At 34.9% G+C, this 23,629-nt stretch overlaps 3 protein-coding genes across 6 annotated transcripts; all 3 read left to right on the top strand.

The window, feature by feature from the left end:
- Positions 1-899: 899 nt before the first annotated feature.
- LOC123897842 (TMV resistance protein N-like) lies at positions 900-6,416 on the top strand. The gene is made up of 7 exons (XM_045948632.1): positions 900-1,019; positions 1,109-1,167; positions 1,367-1,946; positions 2,121-3,243; positions 3,754-4,035; positions 4,519-5,472; positions 5,559-6,416. Exons 2-7 carry the CDS (start codon positions 1,143-1,145, stop codon positions 6,231-6,233), a joined length of 3,639 nt encoding a protein of 1,212 aa, XP_045804588.1. The 5' UTR covers positions 900-1,019; positions 1,109-1,142; the 3' UTR covers positions 6,234-6,416.
- On the top strand, positions 6,208-21,053 carry LOC123897841 (disease resistance protein RPV1-like). Of its 4 annotated transcripts, none has more exons than XM_045948629.1 (8): positions 6,208-6,317; positions 14,632-15,211; positions 15,699-16,812; positions 16,930-17,211; positions 17,614-18,555; positions 18,642-19,373; positions 20,459-20,506; positions 20,695-21,053. In XM_045948629.1, the coding sequence occupies exons 1-7, from the start codon at positions 6,272-6,274 to the stop codon at positions 20,462-20,464; spliced, it is 3,702 nt and encodes a 1,233-aa protein (XP_045804585.1). In that variant the 5' UTR covers positions 6,208-6,271; the 3' UTR covers positions 20,465-20,506; positions 20,695-21,053. The 4 variants fall into 4 exon arrangements, with proteins under 4 accessions (XP_045804585.1, XP_045804584.1, XP_045804586.1 ...); XM_045948630.1 differs by lacking the exon at positions 6,208-6,317 and adding exons at positions 14,030-14,253; positions 14,371-14,431 and having other exon boundaries at positions 20,459-21,053; XM_045948631.1 differs by lacking the exon at positions 6,208-6,317 and adding exons at positions 14,050-14,275; positions 14,371-14,431 and having other exon boundaries at positions 20,459-21,053.
- LOC123897850 (paired amphipathic helix protein Sin3-like 2) lies at positions 7,928-8,901 on the top strand. Its single transcript, XM_045948639.1, has 2 exons — positions 7,928-8,021; positions 8,127-8,901. The coding sequence occupies exons 1-2, from the start codon at positions 8,007-8,009 to the stop codon at positions 8,445-8,447; spliced, it is 336 nt and encodes a 111-aa protein (XP_045804595.1). The 5' UTR covers positions 7,928-8,006; the 3' UTR covers positions 8,448-8,901.
- Positions 21,054-23,629: the final 2,576 nt, after the last annotated feature.

Here is a 23,629-nt window from a genome sequence, read left to right as displayed (position 1 = left end):
ATATTCATTCTCATTTTTGCAAACTTCCCTCCAACTGTTTGATGAAATGTCACAGTGGCACAACTCTGTTTGGATAGCCATCTCTACTGTTAGTGTTGCTATTCTTGACCGAATATCAATGCCTACTTATGCTCATCTTCAAGGTACTATGTTGAGGTTAGTAAATGATGGAATTGGTAACTAATTCACAAGTGAGTTGGGAACCTTATTTGTTGAGTTGGCTATTGATAGTACAATGGTAGGAGTTTCTATTGGCCAAAGTTTGCAGGAAGTTGATCATGCAAATGTCTATATAATAATTCAGACCATGGAGCCTCAATGCTCCTTGCAAAGGAATAGAACACTTTGTATATCGTCAGAAATACGATGAAAAGGAAAGAAATGGGCCTAATTTATTTTTCTGGTGAGGAAATATCAGCAAAGAGACTAAAGGCAGTCACACTCACACTTGAAGAAGGAAGCCTGGTCAGGAAAGAGTCCAACTGTGAGTCATTTTGGAATATTTGTCTCTTTTTTATACTTAAAACATGAACTTGAACATGTTAGAAGAAAGTTGGAGGTGCATCTCAAGTGTGTTTCAACCGGTGCCTATAACTTAGTATGATCATAAGCTATGGTAGAGAATGAAGTTCTTGGTTTGAACAAGGCTTCTAATAAATATTTTAAAAGAAAACCAGATCTTTTAGAGACTTTGTACTCAATTGATCAAAAGCTTTGTATCTAAAATGTTTAGAAATTGGATTTCTCATGGGTTTGTCTTCAAAGTGACATTTCGAAATAAGCTTTGGATTTAGTAGAGATAAAATTAATTTTTAAATAATAAAGTATCCTATCTTCTATAGACCAATAAAAAAAAGTATCCTAAAAGAAAAAGTCAACTTCCCTGTTTCCCCCAACCTCCAAATTCTACCTTGTCCCTACGTACCATGACAACTTATGAATTCTCAAAAACAATAATTTTCCAATAATAAGCTTTGTGTTTGTTGAAAAATTCTCAAAAACAATAATTTTCCAATGAGGTTTGTACTTGGAACCTACACACACTTTGTTAACTTTCCTTCTTACAATCTTCAACATATGAATCCAATGAATTCTTCTTTCTTGTCAGAATAGTGAGACCTTATCTTACTAATTGAGTCAAGATGGATTCAACCACAAACATTTCAGGTATAAACGTTAAACTAATTCCATACATTAGCTTTTACTTTTGCTTAATTATTAATTATTTAGTTGGATAACTAAGCCTCACTTTCTGCCTAATCCTTCACTCAGATCCTGCTTCCACTATCAAAATTTAATAATTTACACATTTCTTTCATTGATAATTATTCATTTTTTCTTTTTGAATTTTCAATTCGTATCATAGATACTTTATGCTCATTGAGGACCTTTGTTCTGCAACCATTTCGTGCGCTGTTGGATTGTTTATTATTATCCAATTTGAGGCAAGGAGACGTAGATTTCAATTCTTCCAAGGACTATAACAACTATCAAAACTATAAATATGACGTGTTCATCAGTTTTAGAGGTGCTGACACCCGCAACAATTTCGTTGATCATCTTTATGATCATCTAGCAAGAAAAGGTATCTTCACCTTCAAGGATGACCAAAGGCTTGAGAAAGGAGAATCCCTTTCGCCACAACTTCAACAAGCAATTCAAAACTCACGGATTTCTATTGTTGTCTTCTCGGCAAGATATGCCAAGTCAACATGGTGTTTGGAGGAGATGGCTGCTATTGCTGAATGCCGGGAAGAATTCAAACAAACAGTTTTCCCTGTTTTTTATGATGTCGATCCATCTCATGTACGAAAACAGACCGGGGTATACCAGAATGACTTTGTTTTACACAAGAAGGAATTCAAACATGACCCAAATAAGGTTATTAGATGGGCGAGAGCTATGGCCGATTTAGCTGAATTAGTTGGTTGGGATGTTAGGAACAAGTAAGTCTTGAGGATAATTTTTTTCTCTTGTTTTACAATCTTGACACGAACTTGTGGTGTTCGATTGAGTTTTCAGTGTGCAACAAGCTATTTTCCAAATCAAGCTTTGCTTATTTTATTTTTTCCCCATGGAAGTAAGTTGTACAATGATGTATGTTTTTATTTCTCTTTCAGGCCAGAGTTTCGAGAAATCCAAATTATTGTTCAGGAGGTGATAAAAACACTGGGTCATAAATTCTCAGGCTTTGCGGATGACCTTATAGGGATAAATCCTCGAGTAGAAGCAGTAAAAAGTCTTTTGCAACTAAACTCAGAGGATGATGAATTTCGAGTTGTAGGTATTTTAGGGATGGCTGGAATTGGAAAGACAACTATAGCGTCTGTCTTGTATGATAGAATATCCTCTCAGTTTGATGCAAGCTGTTTTATTGAGAATGTAAGCAAAATCTATAGAGATGGTGATGCTATTGCTGTACAAAAACAAATTCTTCGGCAAACTGTAGATGAAATAAATCTAGAGTCATACAGCCCTTCTGAAATATCTGGAATTGTGCGTAAAAGAATGTGCAACAGAAAGTTTCTTGTAGTTCTTGACAATGTTGATATATTAGAGCAAGTGGAAGAATTGGCTATAAATCCTAGATTGCTTGGTACAGGAAGTAGAATGATCATTACAACTAGGAATGCGCATATTCTAAGAGTGTACGAAGAACAGTTATCTTTATCTCATGATAGATGCGTGTCATATGAGGTTCCACTATTGAATAACAATGAGGCTTGCAAACTTTTTTATAGAAAAGCTTCCAAAGGCAAGGATCTCACTAGCGAATGTGTGAATCTTACTAATGAGGTACTAAAATATGCTCAAGGTCTTCCATTAGCAGTTCGAGTTGTGGGTTCTTTCTTGTGTACTCGAAATGTTAACCAGTGGGGAGATGCCATGTATAGATTGAGAAATAATCCAGATAACAAAGTTATGGATGTACTTAAGGTAAGTCTTGAGGGATTACATTCAAATGACAAAGAAATATTTCTGCATATTGCATGTTTCTTTAAAGGGGAGAAGGAAGATTATGTCAAGAGAATTCTAGATGCATGTGGGTTGCATCCTCATTTTGGAATTCAAAATTTGATTGAGAGGTCACTCATAACTATTAGAAATCAGAAAATTCATATGCATGAAATGGTGCAAGAATTGGGGAAGAAAATTGTTCGGCAACAGTTTCTTGATGAACCGGGATCTTGGAGTAGATTGTGGCTTTATGATGATTTCTACCATGTCATGATGACTGAAACGGTAACAATATAGCTTTCGAATAATCAAAACTTCTTTTCACATTAGATGGTTTAAAGGTTTATCGTAAAATAAAGATATATCGATAATGTTTTTATTTTTAACTTGAAAAAGTCTTTTAAGAAGTCCCACATCGGATGTGAGATGACCTGAATATGGGTTTATAAGTAAGAGACAATTCTCACCTTACACGCCGGTTTTCTTGGGTTGAGTTAGGCCGAACTCCCAATTCTAAGCTAGTATAAGATCTTCTCCAACATCCGTTGGGCCACCCACAATTTATATCTACACACCAAGCCCAATAGTGCTGGGCGTGAGGGGGTGTGTTAAGAAGTGTTACATCGGATGTGAGATGGCCTAAATATGACTTTATTAGTAAGAGACAATCCACACCCTACAAGCTGATTTTGTAGGGTTGAGTTAGGCCCAACTCTCAATTCTAAGAAAGTCCAATTTCTTCACAATATTTAATATTTTTCCCTTTTGTAACATGTCTATCCTTAATGTTTTCAGGGAACAAACAAGGTTAAAGCCATCATTCTAGATCAAAAAGAGCATATCTCTGAATATCCTCTGTTGAGGGCTGAAGGATTGTCAATAATGAGGGGACTTAAAATTCTTATATTATACAACGAGAAATTCTCAGGAAGTCTCAGTTTTCTCTCTAACAGATTGCAGTATCTTATGTGGTATGGTTACCCTTTTGCTTCTTTGCCATTAAATTTTGAGCCGTTTTGTCTCGTTGAATTGAATATGCCTTGTAGCAGTATTCAAAGACTATGGGATGGTCAGAAGGTATTTTAATCATGTCTCTCATGCTCTCTTTTTAGTTAAAGAATAATTTAAAAACATGAATTGTTGTAGATTATTTTTTCTGAATAAAACTCTTCTAAACTTACAAATCCTGCTTGTGAACTGAGAATCACCCTCACTGATAAACTTATGTTCAAGTCATCTTTCTCCAATGTGGAACTCTTGACAAATTCTAGGGACTTGTAACATAACTTGATTAATCTCGGGACATACTATTTTGTCAAAAAAAAAAAAAAAGTCTAAGGACTTGCTACGATATCAGGTTGAGTTGCCAAACATTTAGTATTTTGTTAAACTATCATATTAGATACCAAAAGACGAAACTTATCACAAAAATACTCGAGGTTTGTATTTTGTCGGTCAAATTAGTCTTTGAAAATTAATGAAAGCGCTCCAAAGTCGATTGATGATATTCAAGTTTAAATACAACTTGCTAACAGTTGGTTTCTTGTTCGGTCTTCACAGTATCTCCCTTTATTGAAAAGGGTGGATCTGAGCAACTCCAAATATCTTGTGGAGTCTCCAAATTTTGCTGGAAGCCCGAGACTTGAGCGGCTAGATCTTACAGGATGCATAAACCTATCGTATGTCCATCCATCCATTGGGATGCTGGTAAAACTTTCTTTCTTGAGTTTGGAAGGTTGCAGCAGTTTGGTCAGGCTTGTTCATGATGGTGACACTGTATTTAACTTACTTTCTCTCAAAGTTCTGCATCTCTCCGGCTGCACAAAACTTAAAACCTTATTAGATTTTACAGGGGTGTCAAATCTTGAGTATCTTGATATTGATCAATGTCCGAGTTTATCAATGATTGATCATTCTATTGGGCATCTTACACAGCTTAAATTCTTGAGTTTAAGAGACTGCACGAATCTTGTTAGTATACCAGAAAGCATTAATTCTTTGACTTCTCTTGTAACTCTAGATTTATGTGGCTGCTTAAAACTAGAGAATCTACCCTTGCTGGAAAGTCTACCAGTGTTTGAAGAAAGTAATGACTTCATATCAGTGTCTTCCGTAAATGTTGATCTCTCCAATGGTGAACTTGTATCACCTTACTGTCTGGACTCTTTGATTTTTTTGGACCTAAGCTTTTGCAATCTAAGTATACTCCCTGATGCTATTGGAGAGTTGAGGCATTTAGAAAGGCTAAATCTTGAAGGAAACAACTTTGTTTCACTACCATCTTCAATGAGTAGTCTTTTCAGTCTAGCATATTTAAACTTGGCACATTGCAGCAAGCTTCAATCTTTGCCGGAGCTACGATTCTGTGCCACTTCTTCATCTGGGGGAAGGTATTTCAAAATGGTATCCGGATCTTATAATCATAGATCAGGATTATATATTTTCAACTGCCCCCTCTTGGAGATCGCAGAAGGTCAAAACATGGCACTTTCGTGGCTGGTGAAGTTAATTAAGGTGTGTGCTTCACATTGCTTCCCATTTCCCCCATCCACTTTTTCCTTAGTTCTGATATATTTGTTAACTTTTTTATTTGATACCAGAATCCTTGTCATTTCCGGTGTGGCCTTGACATTGTTGTACCTGGGTGCACAGTTCCACGGTGGTTTTATCATCAATTTACAGAAAATTCAAGACTACGGATAACAGACTATATGACTGAGTTTGATGATTGGCTTGGCTTTGCCTTTTGTGTGGCATTTGTTGAAAACTATCGTCCAACCACTTCTGGTTATTCTCTTTATCTTTCTTTTGCAAGTGAACAAACGGAAGAAACCTTCGATATACCAATTCGGTTAAACCTGAACGACGTTGATGGCTCAGATGAAGAGCATTTATGGCTAATCTATATCTCTAGGACCCACTGCCATTTTGTAACAACAGGAGCACAAATCACGTTTAAAGCTCACCCAGGTTTGCTAATAAAACAATGGGGATTGCGCATGGTTATGAAGCATGATATCGATGACTACAGTCCATTTGATTCGTGGACAAATGGAATTCATCAACAAGACTATCTTGGCCTAGATCATGCTCATGAAAGCAGCAGCTGCAGGCCTGAAATCCAACTTCCTTATAATTGGTATGAAGCTGAGGAAGAGATGAAGCCTAAAGTCCAGCTTCGTTATAATTGGCATGTATCCGAAGAAGAGGAATACGAGAATAGGGAAGCGAATGTGGAACAAAGTCATCTCTCAGACATGGGCCTTATCACGTAGCCGATGATTATCATGATTTTCCTCAAAAAGTCTCTTCAATGATTTGTTTTATTTATCTCCGCCACTTCCTATATGCACGAAAAGGTGATTAAATGATTTAGGACATTATATTACAGTATCACAAGGATTAGGAATGCTTTTGTCTAATTAATCATCATAATGTGGTGTTGCTAATTGTGCATATATCGCTCTCTTCCACACCTACATTGAGTTTATATCATTTTCAACTCAAGATCTGTCAATGTTTCTGTTACCTCTAAATTAAATTTGACTGGAAAGTAAGAACATAAGATATAAAATGGTTTACAGTAGACAATGAAATTAATTATGAATAGTAGTATTTAAATATTGTTTGTAGTTACAGGCTAGTTAGCAAAATAAAAATTCGTATTCAACTTATAATTTCATGAACCATTATGAATTCAATGAAATGATGTTCCATGTTACTATGTTAGAATCCACCTCAAGATGGATTAGTTTTGAAATTCTGCCCAAAACAATTGAAGTAATGATCAGAAGTCCTTTTATATAAGCTAAGCATTCCATAATCATATTTCGGGTATGTTTGGCAAGACCAAAAAACTGACTAATAGCTTATAATCTCAAAGACCTGTTTGGTAATAGTTTTTTCATCACGAGCTTATAGCTTATTTTACTAACTTATAGACTCTGTTTGGTAAACAACGGTGAATAGTTGGTAAGCTAGCTTATAGCGAATAAGCTAGCTGATTGAATTCGTAGTGTTTGATAAAATTAGTGGTCGAATTAGTTTATAATTATGAAATGACATAAAAAAGATATGTTTAATTAATATTTAATTTTTATTTAAGTAAGATGACAGATGTAAAATTGGAAGAAAAAAAATGATAAGTTATTAGCTATAAGTTAATTAAATTAGCTTATCAAAATAAACTATACACTAGTAAAAATAAGCTAAAAGCTCACGAGAAAAAACTTTACCAAATGGGTCTTTTTTCGTCATATTATAGCTATAAGCCATAAGCTCAAAATGTGGTGTTGTCAAACAGAGCAATATCTTATTTTTCAGACGCTATTTCAAGTAGCTTATAAGTAATAGCTTAATTTTTAACTTAAGCAAATAAATAAATTTTTGTGTTAATTCATAAGATTTTACCGACAAAATTGTATCTTTACTAGCTATTTTCTCATAAACTGCATTGAAAAACATAGAATAATACCTACAAACTTATTTATTTGCATAAGTTTTGGTTTACAATGAACTGAGGATCGAACACACGACCTATAGCGTGCTACCCAAACCACTCACCATTAGACCAAACCTAGTGACTTTTATTGGCATAAGTTATTTCGCATAAGTTAAAAAATAATTCAATCCAATTATATATATATATATATATATATATATATATATATATATATATATATATATATATATATATATATATATAAAGCCAATCCAAACATGCCGGGATCAAAGTTATATAAATAGTTTGTTGAGTATTTTTTTTTTTTTTGTGAATACTTTGTTTAGACGTATCTAAATAGAAAGAAAACAAATCTATTTGAAAAAATAAAAACAAATATTTGTTAAGATTTTGTAAAAAAAAAAAAAAAAGATATTTGTTAAGATGTTATGTTACGTACCAACTAAAAGTTGCTATAAAAAAGAGTAAGGAGGATTGTAGTGAAAGGCATAAAGAAATCTATAGAAAGCTGAAAGGCATAAAGAAATATATAGAAAGCTGTATCTCCCTCTCTGAAGAACTTCTTTGATCTGCCGCGGCTGCTGCAATGCAAAATACAATGGTACGTACCTCCTCTTCTCCTCCTCCTCTTTTACTCTATTCTCATGTTTGGTTTTGTTTTGAATCGGATATGATTAAACTAAATTATAATTCTCTTTTGATGAAGAGTTTCGCACATTCTTTCGACGAGGCAATAGATTTTGTGAAGAAAGTAAGAATGGAGTTTGCAGATGATAGGGAAAAGTATACTGAGTTTCTTACAATCCTAAATGATTATGCTCGGAGTGTTACTGATTTAAGAGGCACAATAGCAAGGATGGAGGAGCTGCTTAAAGGGCATAAACATTTGATCATCACATTCAGAACCTTCCTGCCGAAGGAACCTCAAATCACACTTGACGGTAACGATGATGATAAGGCTGGTGAAGCAAAAATCGAACACCTTGAAAGAAAGTTATTAGACATTAATCTTAGAAGTAGGATTTAGGTTTTAGGTTTGAGTTTATTTGTTAATGTTTATTTACTTTCAATTACTAATTTCAATTTTTCTGACCGTTTCTCAATCCGCCAACATTGGGTTTACCAGAAGCATTCTTCCGGTGGTGATGCTTCTGGTAGTGTACTTAAGTACTTTGATAGATTTGAGCATATAGGCGGTTATGACAAGAACCATTAGTTGCTTCTTTATAATGACTTTAATCCTAGGCTCAGCAATCTGCACCGGCCAAATTCAGTGTTGTTATAGCAAATTTTTCATTCTTAACTTCGTAAATGTTGAAATTATCTGATTACCATTTGTTAACAACAGAGATATAAAATAGGAGAAAGAGAAGGAGAATAGGGTTTCAATAATAAAACAACGATCACAAGAGAATTTATAATAATACCTAATGGACTAGATTACATATAAAGCTTAATACTTAAAGCCTGTTATCTAACAGAAAATAATCCAAGAGAAAATGCAAGGTCGAGAAGAGAGGCGTAAGTTTCGATAACTGTACCATATCTTGAACGAGAATTAGATAACAGGCTTGCAAATTCTCATGATGCTGGTGAGGAAACAGCAGACGAGGTTGTCATTCGTTGATCCTTATTCACATGCTAACATAAACACTCAAACCACTTTAAAGTTGTCAACAGGATAAGGAAACTAGCCAACAAAGTAAACAAAACCAGAAACCATTAGTAAAGGCTGAGAATTTATGAGCCAATTCTTTTATCACTGCCTGAACAATTTTTTCAGTCTATGCAGTAAACTAAAACTAAAACTTTCTCGTTCAATTTTCTATTTGCGTGAATTGTGATCATTTTATTCGGTTTCTTCATACCAGATTTTTTTTAGCTGCTGATTGTGTGCTTATGCGTCCATCCCCATCTGAACTGTCAAAACCCTCATACGTTGCTAGGATCGAGGGGATTGAAGCTGATTCACAAGGTGCTAATGTGAAAATTCTTGTCCGCTGGTTTTATCGGCCGAAGGAGGAGATCGGTGGCCGGAGACAGTTTTATAGCTCAAAGGAGGATCTTCTCTAGATCATTTTGACGTTCAGAGTGCTGATACACTTCCATTCAATTGTATCATCGCCCTGAACATCAAATTGATCCGATAGAAAAACCTCCTTTGAACAATGAAACTGTCTCCGGCCACCGATCGACTCCTCCGCCGATAAAAACGACATGATTTTTCACATTAGCACGTTGTGAATTAGCTTCGATCCCCTCGATCCTAGCAACATATGAGGGTTTCGAAAGTTTAGATGGACACATAAGTAAAAATCAGGTATGAAGAAACCAAATAAAATGATCACAATTCACGCAAATAGAAAATTGAGCGACAAACTTTGGAAGAAATTTTTGTTCATATGTTTGACTAGGTATGACTCTAGGGTTCGCTTTGGAGCTTTTGGTTTAGTCATGGTTATGAAATGAGAGTGACAAAAAACCTTAAAGAAGAATAGTGAATGAGGGAGACCAAAAACAACAAATATAATTTATCAGTTGTTCTTCAATAATCGTTATTTTGAAAAATCCTGCGTCATTTGAAGCATATATTATACTTAGAGGTTTTTTGCTTAGAGAAAAATTCAGGATTGTGAAACCAATATAAAAATTTCTACATGTTATTTCTAAATTCTAACTTACCAGCAAACATGAATCAACTTCGATCCCCTCGATCCTAGCAATGTAGTACGGTTTCGATCTTAATTAAAATTGAAATACAAATTATTACAAACTTTCAATTATTACAGTCTTTATGTGACATGGGTTTGGGAAGTGGTTGAGTTGAGAGTAAAGGCAGCAGCGGCTAGAGAGGTGTGAGTGAAAGTAGGGTTGGATATGATGAGTATATAAAGAGAGTGAGAGTTAGCGATTGGATTGAATTTGTTAGTATTGACATGTATGTGATGTGATGTGATGTGATGTGATGTGATGTGATTAGGTCATCAAAAGAAGAATCTAGATTCTAGGTCTAGCCGTCAGATTTATGTTAATTGCATTCCACATTTGCTAGCTAGTTCGGGTAATTAAATATTGAGTTTTTAGTAGCTAGAAATTCTACCCTTAAGGTTGAAAAGTGGGATGACCGAACCCTGACTCCCTATATATACAATGCAATGTCCCTGTCAACCGAGCTAAGCTCACGGGACAATATTGAGTTTAATTGTTGTGCACTGTTAGTGTGTTTGCAAATCGTGAGTTTAATACAAATTTCCCGTTATAGATTGAGCGCTTATTTCTGTATTCTCGTGTTCCTCTTCCTTAGTAACATGCCAATTATAATGAAGTTGGAATATAGGCTTAATCTCTTCCTCATCTTCATACCAATTATAAGGAAGCTGGATTTCAGGCCTGCTGCTTCTGCTACTGTCATGTGCATAATCCAAGCGATGAACCTCATATATCGAAGACAAAAATGGATTATATATATATCATGCTCCCAAACCAGATTATAGATATCATTCTTCAAAACCACACGTAATCCCCATTGTTTCATCTCCAAACCTGGGTGACTTTTAAATGTGATCATTGCTCCTGTTGTTACAAAATGGCAGTGGGGCCTAGAGATATAGATTAGCCATAAATGTTCTTCATCTGAGCCATCAACATCGTTCAGGTATAACTGAATTGGTATATCGAAGGTTTCTTCTGTTTGTTCATTTTCAAAAGAAAGATAAAGAGGATACCGTTTTGACCTATATATATAGTCCTGACCTATGATTGTGAGATCCGGGTACCGTTTTGAAATTCCTCCCCCCAGATGTAGAAGTAGCACAGAATCCGAACTCAGGTAAAGATTGAAGCCTGCTGCAATGCCCCAAGTTTAAGTATGCTAGACTGAAAAGGCTACTCATTGACGATGGTAGTGAAACAAAGTTGTTTCCTTCAAGATTTAGCCTTTCTAAATTCCTCAACTCTCCAATAGCATCGGGGACCGTTCGTAGATTGCAAAAGCTTAGGTCCAAAAAAATCAAAGAATCCAGATAGTAAGAAGATACTGATATGTTTCCCAGCAAGGGGAGATTGTCTAGTTTTAAGCAGCCACATAAATCTAGAGTTTCAAGAGAAGTCATAGAATTAATGCTTTCAGGTATACCGACAAGATTTGTGCAGTCTCTTAAACTCAAGAATATAAGTTGGGTAAGATCCCCAATAGATTGATCGGTCGTTCATAAGCCCGTACATTGATCAATATCATGATACTCAAGATTTGACACACCAGTAAAATTTAATATGGTTTCATGTTTTGTGCAGCCGGAGAGATGCAGAACTTTGAGAGACTATAAGTTTAATGCAGAATTTTGAACTGGTATCATAGATATGTTTATCTCAATGAGGTCCTTTCTCATGCAACCGTTTCGGGTCCTATTGGGTTGTTTATCGTTTTCTAGTTTGAACATTTGGAGCCAAGGAACTAAATCTTTCAATTCTTCCATGGATCATAATTACTATGAAATCTATAAATACGATGTGTTTATAAGTTTTAGAGGTCCTGACTCTCGCAACACTTTTGTTGATCGTCTTTATGCTCAACTAACTAAAAAAGGGTATTTTCGCCTTCAAGGATGATAAAAGGCTTGAGAAAGGAGAATACCTTTTGCCACAACTTCTACAAGCAATTCAATCGTCGATTACCATATCGCACCCAATCATGATGACTAAACAACACTGATAAGTGCGGTATGAGAAGTGCAAAACTGGGAAGATCTTCAAGGAGGCAATTAAAAGCAAGGGTGATTAGACTTAGTAACTTGTAGGACTACTGGAGGTAGTTGGATATAAGAAGAGTTTGATGTTACAGCTTGTAGAACCACCTAAAATTTCATGGTTTGTTGGAGGCAAGCAAATTTTTCAAAGGACGGAAAGCTACAATCCGGGGGCTAAAGAGGGTACGATGTAGCTTGATGGTTGTCCTAAAACTCCAAGGGCAATTGGATGCAAGCATTTTTCGGGAGTACGGAGAGGTAGACTTCGAGGGCCGAAGATGAGTGGTAGTGGTTTTTCTTTGTTGATTCTTAGCTTGTCAAGTTTGTCGTGATCAAGTAAATATATGAGTCATGTCAAACTAGGTAGTTCACATATTTCTTCTTCTCACGATCGCCGCCCCTTTCCCCCTGACCCTAGTTTATTCTTTTGATCATCCACCATGGAGGGGTGGTTTTAGGGGTCAATGTTTTACTCCAAATCACCCCTCTAAATTGTTTTTCCTTTTCATTTAAATAAGTGATTATCCACGTATATTTGCTTCTTCGTTTTTTTTTAAGTTTGTCGTCGTCTTGTGCGACGTTTGTTGGTTTTTCGTTTTAGTATCGTATTTCGTGGATTCAAATTGACATATGTACCTCAACTCATTACAGATCTGATGAAGACTGTAACGTCAATGTTACAGATCCGGAAATATGAAGATTCCAGTTACTTTTATTTTGTCATATTTGTAGTCACTTTTATGATGCCGTTATATGTTATTAACCTATGTTCTGCAAGATTGTTTGTGGATTCACCTTTTTCAGTTTTTAACAATGTTTGTAAAGATCGATGTATTTTCAATTTGAATTAATGAATATATATTTTTAGAAAAATAAAAAAGTAAATATATAAGTCAGGAGCAAATCCGGTACTTTTTTTATTGTGCATTAATTCTATACTTTATTGGTTAGTGATATGCTCATAGTGTAATCTTTGTCTATTTTATAGAATTTTGGATTAAATATATTTTTGGTCCTTATAATTTCTCAAAATTTTTATTTTAGTTTATGAAATTTTTTTTCCATAGTTTTTAGTCCCTTAAATATTTTTCGTCAATGTTTTTAGTCCATACTTTTCATTCAATTCGTGTATACTTTCACATTTTTGAATGATTTTTTGTATTCATGTTTATAATATTGTAAGAACATATATGATAAAAATTTAGAATTTTTTAACATAAGATAAATTATTTTTGAATTTTTATGTTCAAAAAACTAAAAAAAATCATATTTAATTCATTTTTTGTTAAAAACATATTAAACTTTTGTAACATAGATTCATATAATGTACTCCCTCCGGTCCTTTTTATAAGAAACACTTTGGAATTTTTATTTGGTCCTTTTTATAAAAAACACTTTGACACAATTCCATTTGTACCCTTATTAAATACAATCAAATAATTCATTATAATGCTAGTGCATTAATTAGAGAAGTCTATTTCCCATGCTAGTCAAAGGTTAGTTTTGGAATATAACATAAAATGTTAGAATCATTAATGAAAAAATTTACCTTCCTTGGTCTGTGTGATTTTGTCAAAGTGTTTCTTATAATAAGGACCGGAAGGAGTACTAAACAATGTCCGCAGAAAACAAATATAAAATTTTAAAGGACAGAACTTACCTGCATTTCCATACATGCATTTCTTACTTTTTCTCTCACAAAGAGGTAGTTTTTTTTATTAAAAATAATTTTCTTTTATTTTTTCAAAATGAAAAAACACAAATAACCACCTCTTTGTGAGTGGAAAAGTAAGAAATGCATGTATGGAAATGCATGTAAGTTTTGTCCAATTTTAAAATGGTATGCAAGAGTTGAATGAAAAGTATGAAAAAACTTCAACACACGCAATTTCCAATTTTAACACGCAATGAACCAGCGGTGCATTTGGGATTCAAAGTTGAATAGAATTTTTATGAGAAATTCCAACCTGAAGTTTCCTCGATGGACAATATGAACAAGAGGAAATAGTTGTGCAAATTCCCCTTACCTCCAAATTCTCCCTTGTGTTTGTTGAAAAATTCTCAAAAACAAAATAATCTTGCAATGAGGTTTGTACATGGAACCCACACGGTTTGTTGACTTTCCTTTTTACCATGTATTAATTCATCTTCCTTCAACATACAAATTTACTTAATGAATTCTTCTTTCTTGCTCATTCAATCTAGTGGCTGTGCTGCAGCAAATTTCTGACGTGAGTCAAGATGGATTCAAACACCAATATTTCAGGTAAAAACGTTAACTAGTTCCACACCATGAGCTTTTACTTTTGCTGGATTATTAATTATTTAGTTGAATAACTAGGCCTCAATTTCTGCTGATCCTTCACTCAGATACTGCTTCCACTATCAAAATTTAATAATTTACACATTTCTTTTGTTTATAATTATTCTTTTTTTCTTTTTGTTGAATTTTCAATTGTATTGTAGATGCTTTACTCTCACTGAGAACCTTTGTCCTGCAACCGTTTCGTGCCCTGTTGAGTCGTTTGTCGTTTTCCAATTTGAGGCAAGGAGTTGAAGCTTCCAATTCCTCCATGGACTATAATAACTATCAAAGCTATAAATATGATGTGTTCATCAGTTTTAGAGGTCCTGACACCCGCAATACTTTTGTTGATCATCTTTATGCTCATCTAACTTCAAAGGGTATTTTTGCCTTCAAGGATGATAAAAGGCTTGAGAAAGGGGAATCCCTTTCGCCGCAGCTTCTGCAAGCAATTAAAAATTCTCGGATTTCTATAGTTGTTTTCTCTGAAAGATATGCTGAGTCAACATGGTGTTTGGAAGAAATGGCTACTATTGCTCAATGTCGTAAAGATTTGAAACAGACTGTTTTCCCTGTTTTTTATGATATCGATCCATCTCTTGTACGAAAACAGACTGGGGTGTATGAGAATGCTTTTCTTTCACACATGAAAAAATTCAAACATGATCATAATAAAGTTTTGAGATGGTCGAGAGCTATGGTTGATTTAACTGAAGTAGTTGGTTGGGATGTTAGGAACAAGTAAGTGTTAATGCTATTCCCTCCCTTTGTTTGACATGAATTTGTAGTATTCAATCGAGTTTTCTTGTGCAGCACACTACTTTACAAATCAAGCCTGTTTATTTTATTCTCGCCCATGTGAAGTAAATTGTAGAATATTATCAATAGAAGTATTTTTTTGTTTTTGAAAACTCGGTATTCGGCCCACGAACCGACTAATCCGAGAGGTCCAATCCCACCATCCACTTGCGGGGGCTCAAACTAGGACCTTGAGAGGAGCACACTCCAAGGTCCAGAGCCAACACCACTAGGCCAACCCAAATGGGTTAATTATGAATAGAAGTTACTGACTCATTTCATCGACATGTTATTTTTTCAAATCTATTTAAGTAACATGTCGGAATATATAAATTAATCCTTATGATATTCATTCTGTTATATTTTTTACATAACATTCTGCCTATTTTCTTAGGTAATAATTTGGTGTTTATTTCCCCCTCTCTTTCAGGCCAGAGTTTCGAGAGATTAAAAATATTGTTCAGGAGGTAATAAAATTATTGGGTCATAAGTTCTCAGGGTTTGCTGAGGACCTTATTGGGATACAACCACGAGTAGAAGAATTAGAAAGCCTTCTGAAATTAAACTCAAAGGATGATGAATTTCGAGCTATAGGTATTTGGGGGATGGCTGGAATTGGAAAGACAACTCTTGCTTCCGTCTTGTATGATAGAGTCTCCTATCAGTTTAATGCAAGCTGTTTTATTGAGAATGTAAGCAAAATCTATAAAGACGGTGGTGCTACTGCTGTAAAGAAACAAATCCTTCGGCAAACCATAGATGAGAAAAACCTAGAGACATACAGCCCTTCTGAAATATCTGGAATCGTACATAAAAGACTTCGCAACAGGAAGTTTCTTGTAGTTCTTGACAATGTAGATCTATTAGAGCAGATGGAAGAGTTGACTATAAATCCTGAGTTGCTTGGTAAAGGAAGTAGAATGATCATTACAACCAGGGATATGCATATTCTAAGAGTGTTTGGAGCACGGTTACCAATATCATATGATGTGTATGAGGTTCCACTATTGAATAGTAATGACGCTCGCGAACTTTTTTATAGAAATGCTTTCAAAGGTGAGGGTCCCTCGAGCAGATGTGTGAAGCTGACTCCTGAGGTACTAAAATATGCTCAAGGTCTTCCATTAGCAGTTCGAGTAGTGGGTTCTTTCTTGTGTACTCGAAATGCTGACCAATGGAAAGATGCTTTGAGCAGATTGAGGAAAAATCCAGACAACAAAGTTATGGAAGTGCTTCAGGTAAGTTTTGAGGGATTGCATTCTGAAGAAAAAGAAATATTTCTGCACATTGCTTGTTTCTTTAAAGGAGAGAAGGAAGATTATGTGAAGCGAATTCTAGATGCTTGTGGGTTGCACCCTCACATTGGAATTCCAAGTTTGATTGAGAGGTCACTCATAACCGTTATAAATCAAGAAATTCTTATGCATGAAATGTTGCAAGACTTGGGGAAGAAAATTGTTCGGCAACAATTTCCTTTCCAACCTGGATCATGGAGTAGATTGTGGCTGTATGACGATTTTTACTCTGTCATGATGACAGAAACGGTAACAAGTTACATTTAAAAAATTAACATTTCTTTTTCCATCAGATAGATTAAATTTATTCAAGCAGTTTGATTTTTTGTTCTTCCCGTTTTTAACATTTATTCTCGATGTTTTCAGGGAACAAACAATGTTAATGCCATAATTCTAGACCAAAAAGTGCATATCTCTGAACATCGTCGGTTGAGGGCTGAAGGATTGTCAATAATGAGGGGACTTAAAATTCTTATATTGTATCATACAAAATTTTCAGGAAGTCTCAATTTCCTTTCTAACAGCTTGCAGTATCTTCTGTGGTTTAGTTACCCTTTTGCTTCTTTGCCATTAAATTTTGAGCCTTATTGTCTTGTTGAATTGAACATGCCTTGTAGCAGCATCCAGCGACTTTGGGACGGTCACAAGGTATTGTAATTTACGTGTAATTTTCATCTTTAAAGGATTAAGGATAAAAGGTTGATGCATACTACAATATTAGTCTCAATTATGTATTGACAAGTTATTAAATGGTTTTTACTTTTGAGTGAATTATCATGGTCACACTCTTCAATTTTGTTTCAATACATGGTTAAGTTACAAGATAAAAAACTCTATACTAACAGCTAATTAAACAATTATGATCAGGAAACACAGACTACTGCAGAGAAAATGATGATTTTCTCTTGTTGTTATTAAAATGATTTGGTTATAATTTTTTGAACTCGTGTCTACATATCACGTGAAAATTAAAGCGCACCAAAGTCAGTTAATGATATTCAAGTTTGAATACAACATGCTAATACTTGATTGTTCATTCTGTATTCACAGGATCTCCCTTGTTTGAAAAGGGTGGATCTGAGCAACTCCAAATTACTTGTAGAGACTCCAAATTTTGCTGGAAGCCGAAGACTTGAGCGACTAGATTTTACAGGATGCGTAAACCTGTCGTATGTCCATCCGTCCATTGGACTTCTTGAAAAACTTGCTTTCTTGAGTTTGGAAGGCTGCAGCAGTTTGGTCAGGCTAGTTCTTGATGGTGACACTGTATTTAACTTATATTCTCTCAAAGTTCTGCACCTCTCTGGCTGCTCAAAACTCGAAACCATACCAGATTTTACCAGGGTCTCAAATCTGGAGTATCTTGATATTGATCAATGTGCGAGTTTATCAACAATTGATCATTCTTTTGGGGATCTTCTACAACTTAAATTCTTGAGCTTAAGACACTGCACGAATCTTGTCAGTATACTCAAAATCTTAAATTCTATGCCTTCTCTTGTAACTATAGATTTATGTGGCTGCTTAAAACTAGAGAATCTACCCTTGTTTGCAAACACCTCGTTCTCTGAAGAAAGTACTGACATCATATTTGCAACTGCAGAAAATATTGATCTCTCTATATCTTCTTTAAATCTGAATTTTTTGATTTTTTTGGACCTGAGCTTCTGCAATCTAAGTATAGTCCCTGATGCTATTGGATATCTATGGCATTTAGAAAGGCTAAATCTTGAAGGAAACAACTTTGTTTCCCTACCATCTTCAATAGGGAGGCTTTCCAGTCTAGCATATTTAAACTTGGCGCATTGCAGCAGGCTTCAATATTTGCCGGAGCTCCAAGACTGTGCTACTTCTACATCTGGGGGAAGGTATTTCAAAATGGTATCCGGATCTCACGATCATAGGTCAGGATTTTATTTTTTCAACTGCCCCCTCTTGGAGATTGCAGAAGGTCATAAGTTGGCACTTTCGTGGCTTAGGAAATTACTTAAGGTGCTCGCTTTACATTGCTTCCCCTGTCCTTCATCCTCTTTTTCACTAATTCTGATATAGTTTTTACTTTTTATCTCTGATTCCAGAGTCCTTGTCATTTCCGGTGTGGCCTTGACATTGTTGTTCCCGGTAACACAATTCCACAATGGTTACCTCATCAATTTACGGCAAATTCAAGAATAAGGATAACAGACTGTGTTAATGAGTTTGACAATTGGCTTGGCTTTTCCTTTTGTGTGACATTTGTAGAATTTCATTCAACAACTTCTGGTTCATATTATCCATTTTCATCACAACTTCCATATCCTCTTTATCTTTCTTTCGAAAGTGAACAAATGGAAGAAACCTTTGATATACCAATTCGGTTAGACCGAAACGATGTTGATGGCTCAGATGCAGAATATTTATGGCTAATCTATATCTCTAGGTCCCACTGCCATTTTGTGACTACAGGAGCACAAATCACGTTTAAAGCTCGCCCAGGTTTGGTGATAACACAATGGGGATTGCGCATGGTTATGGAGCATGATATTATCGATCCATTTGATTTGTGGATAAATGGAGTTCATAAACAAGAATATCTTGGCCTAGATCATGTACATGAAAGCAGCAGCAGCAGCAGGCCTGAAATCCAATTTCCTTATAATTGGTATGAAGCTGTGGAAGAGATAAAGCCTAAAGTCCAGCTTCGTTATAACTGGCATGTTACTGAGGATGAGGAAATCGAGAATAGGGAAGTGAATGTTAAACAAAGTCATCTCTCGGATATGGGCCTTACCACAGCCGATGATTATCAGGACTTACCTCAAAAGTCTCTTCCACCGAGAACCAGAGGGGCTAATACTAAGGGTTTGTTTGGTTCGGGGGTTTTTGAGGGGAGGTGAGGGGAGGGGAGTTAATATTTTAATTTTTTTGTGTTTGGTTCAATTTTTAGAAGGGGATAGGAGGGGAGGGGAGGTAAGCAGAATCCCTCATAAACTCAATTTTTGCTTCCCCCCAAATCGGGGGGATTTGGAGGTGAGGGGAGGGAAGCTTTTTCAAAGTTTATTAAATTGACAAAATTATCCTCAATATATTTTAAAATTCCAATATTATCCTTATTACCATTTTTATTATTAGGTCTTTGTTGTCTGTATTACCTATACTCCTTGTCTGCCACTATTTGCTCATCATTGCCGCTGCTTGCTCATTATCATTGCCGCTGCTTGCTTGTACCCGGTGTATGTTTTTTCTAACTATTGAACATTAATACTGTGTTCTCTATTCTTCTACTGCTGCTTGTTGAACATCACGTTTTCAATTTTGCTTACTTCTGGAACACCGTGTTTTCAATTTTTTATTCTTGCTGGAACATCATCACGATTATATATATTCATATCATCATATGCCTTATGTCTGGAACATCACGTTTTCACTCTTCATGTGTGTTGTTTGTATATTGATCTTATTATATATGTTTATACGTATGTTTACAATACGAGTGTTATAAGATTTTAAGGGTAAAAAAGTAAATTGCTTTTAAAATACCTCCCCTCCCCTTGTGAACCAAACATATATTTAATTAAAATACCTCACCTCCGAGTTTGGGTTCTCTCCATTTATTATCCCTCCATTTATTCTCCATTTGGAGAGAGATAGACACATTAAGAATTAGTGGGACCATTAAAAGTGGGTCACACTAATTTGTGGACCCCACTAATTTTTTCTTGTGTCTATCTCTCTCTAAATGGAGAATAAATGGAAAGATAATAATGGAGGGAACCTGAACTCCTCACCTCCCCTCCTCTCCCCTCTTTTGAACCAAACACATATGTAATTAAAAAATTTCCCTCCCCTCCCCTTCCCTCCCCTCCCCTCTATAAAAATACCTCACCTCCCCTCCCCCTATTTTGAACCAAACAGACAATGACTTATTTTGTTTACTTCCGCCACTTCCTATACGCACGAAAAGGTGATTAAAAGATTTATCACTTCATACTTCATTGAAGTGAGTTCCAATTATACGAAGGGATGTTGAATTGTAACCATTTAACATTTTATTAATAATTTTCAAAAATGAAGGACCTTTTTGAATGTGTTGTAACATCTCATTAGTTCAAGCATATGTTCTTACTTTTTGGTACTTCTTCGTTTTTACAGTCTCAGATCTGACCCCAAGGCCATCGATCCAGGCTGTGGCAGTAACACGGCTTTTGAGGCTGCTCTTCAGTGACCAATTGATCGATTCAAATGATATGGAGATGTTACTGTTAGAAATGAAAGTATTGATATTCTAGTGTTTAGTTTAGATCTAATTACGTGTATCTTTGTTGTCTTTTGGTAGTAGTACATAGTTGTTGTTTTAGTGGTTTTTCTTTGTTCATTCTTGCTTGTCAAGTTTGCCGTGATCAAGTGGGTAGTGATTTGGTCATAGTGTAATCTTTGGCTATTTTAGCTTATTGAATGAATGAAATATCTTGTCTTCGACAAAAAAGAGAAGCATGTTTTTAGCCGGACTTTCCTAATTTTATAGCCGAACTCTGAATTACTGTGCCCCTTCCACCGAGAACCAGAGGGGCTAATACTAAAAAAAAAAACAGTTCCAACAATATTTGTCATGCCATGAGTTTGACTTCTTTTTTTGACTAATTTTTTTTTTTTGCAAAGTAGAATAAAATATATTTAGTGAAAAGAATCAAAGTTATATAAGTTTGTTGAGGGATTTTTTATTTTGTGAAAACAAATCTGTTTAAAAAAATAAAACCAAATATTTGTTGAGCTATTTATAACAAACTAAATCATTCCTGTCCAAAAAAAAAAACTAAATCATCACCTAAAAAAATAAGAAATTAATAAAATAAAATAAGGATGTACTTAGCAGCCAAAAGTTACTATAAAAAAGAGTAAGGAGTATTGTTGTTAAAGGGATCCGGATTCCGTGCGGTCGCTTTTTTAGTGCAGTCAGGACATCTATAGCCGTCCAATCAAGATCAGACGGTTATGATTTAAACTATTATATATTGACTGTATTTGTTTAAACCGTCCGATCACGATCGGACGGTTATTAAACGACTGTATGGAAAAATGATAAATCATTTTCACTTTCATGATAGGAAGAGGGATTGGTAGCTCAACTAGAAGCAGGAGATCCAGGGTTCAGGTCTCGACAAAGGAGAAAAAGTTAACATAACATTGTAATATTAACAACTAACATTGCTTATAAAAAAATAATAAACTTTCATGATAAATCATTTTTACTTTTCACATTTTATTGTATAATATTCTTATTTGGAAATGAGGAACATCAAACAATTTTGCAAAGTGAAATAAAATATTTTTGTTTTAAAAAATAAAAATAAATAATTGCTGAGATATTTATAACAAACTACATCTCCACGTACCAACCAACAGTTGCTATAAAAAAGAGTATTGTTGTGAAAGGCATAAAGAAATCCATCGAAAGCTGTACCTCCCTCTCTGAAGAACTTCTTTGATCTGCCGCCGCCACCACCGCCGTGCAAAATACAATGGTACTTACTACGTACCTCCTCTTCTTCTCCTCCTCCTTTACCTCCTATGTTTGGTTTTGTTTTGAATTGAATATGATTAAACTAAATTATATAATTTTCTTTTGATGAAGAGTTCTGCATATTCTATATTAGAAGATCCAATTCTATATGAGGTAATAGATTTTGTGAACAAAGTAAGAATGGAGTTTGCTGATAATAGAGATAAGTATAATGAGTTTCTTACAATCCTTAAGGACGCTCGCAGCGCCACTAATTTAAGAGGTATAAAAGCAAGAATGGAGAAGCTGCTTAGAGGGCATACACATTTGATCAAGACATTCAGAACCTTCCTGCCAAAGGAATATCAAATCACACTTGACGGTAACGATGATGATAATGCCGATGAACCAAAAATCGAACAGCTTGAAAGAAAGTTGTTAGACATTCTTAGAAGTAGGTTTTAGGGTTTGTTTATGCAAATTACTTTATTGAAAGTACTTAGTTTATTTATTAATGTTTATTTACTTTCAAGTACTAATCTCAATCTCTCTAGACTCAATATATTACTCCATCCGTCACAAAATATAAAGGAAAATTGGTCAAACAAAGTTAATGTATTTAGTTCAAATTGGCCAAACAACGTAAACAAAACCAGAAACCATTAGTAAAGGCTGAGAATTTATGAGCCAATACTTTTATCACTGCCTGAACAATTTTTTCAGTCTACATGCAGTCTGCATATTTGGAGTTCAGATAAACAATAACACTATACTAAAATGTTCTCGCTCAATTTTCTATTTGCGTGAATTGTTATCATTTTATTCGGTGTGTTCGTACATGATGTATCCTTTGCGCGAAAGTGCAGACACTAATACCTCTAGCCTTGTGACACCTAAATGGGAGGCAAACTCTTTCTAAAAACTTTAATGTAATGTTTTAAAAAAGTGTATCGTTATAAATGTCTCGATTGAGATTCAAACTTTTGTTTCACCATGTTATAAATGTCTAGCCTATTATGCTACATTCAACCCTAGTAAAAATATCGCCACCGTCACTTTATGTTTCTACATAAAGATCAAGCAACGTTTCGATCTTGAATTTATGCATTAAGAGAACTGCATCTCGGTGCACACAATAACACATTTTTAAGTGAAAATATATGAAACAATGGAAGTTGACATCCGAGGAGACTCCAAGTTTAGCAAATAAATTTTGCATATTAATTCCCTTCTCTAAGTCTCTGATAAATAAAAACATTGGTCTGAGAGAAAAGTTTCTTAACGTCTTGGTCCATTTTATTGTTTAAAATGAGTTAAATTTTAAATTGTTTAATCTTTAATCAACGACTGAGATGTTTTATTGGGTGAAATTGGGTGTACACTTTACAGCAAAAAATCAACTGTTCATTACCGATCTTTAGTTGGTTCTTCTCTGAAAATTATACTGAATCGTCATGGTGTTTGGATGAAATGGTTACTATTGCAGAATGTCGCAGTGAATTGAATCACACTGTTATTCCAGTTTTCTATGATGTTGATCCGTCTCATGTTTGAAAGCAGATTGGGGTTTTCAGAGATGCATACAAT

Source organism: Trifolium pratense, linkage group LG7 (assembly GCF_020283565.1).
Source record: "Trifolium pratense cultivar HEN17-A07 linkage group LG7, ARS_RC_1.1, whole genome shotgun sequence".
Taxonomy (NCBI): domain Eukaryota; kingdom Viridiplantae; phylum Streptophyta; class Magnoliopsida; order Fabales; family Fabaceae; genus Trifolium; species Trifolium pratense.
This window is presented reverse-complemented; position numbering and strand designations above follow the sequence as displayed.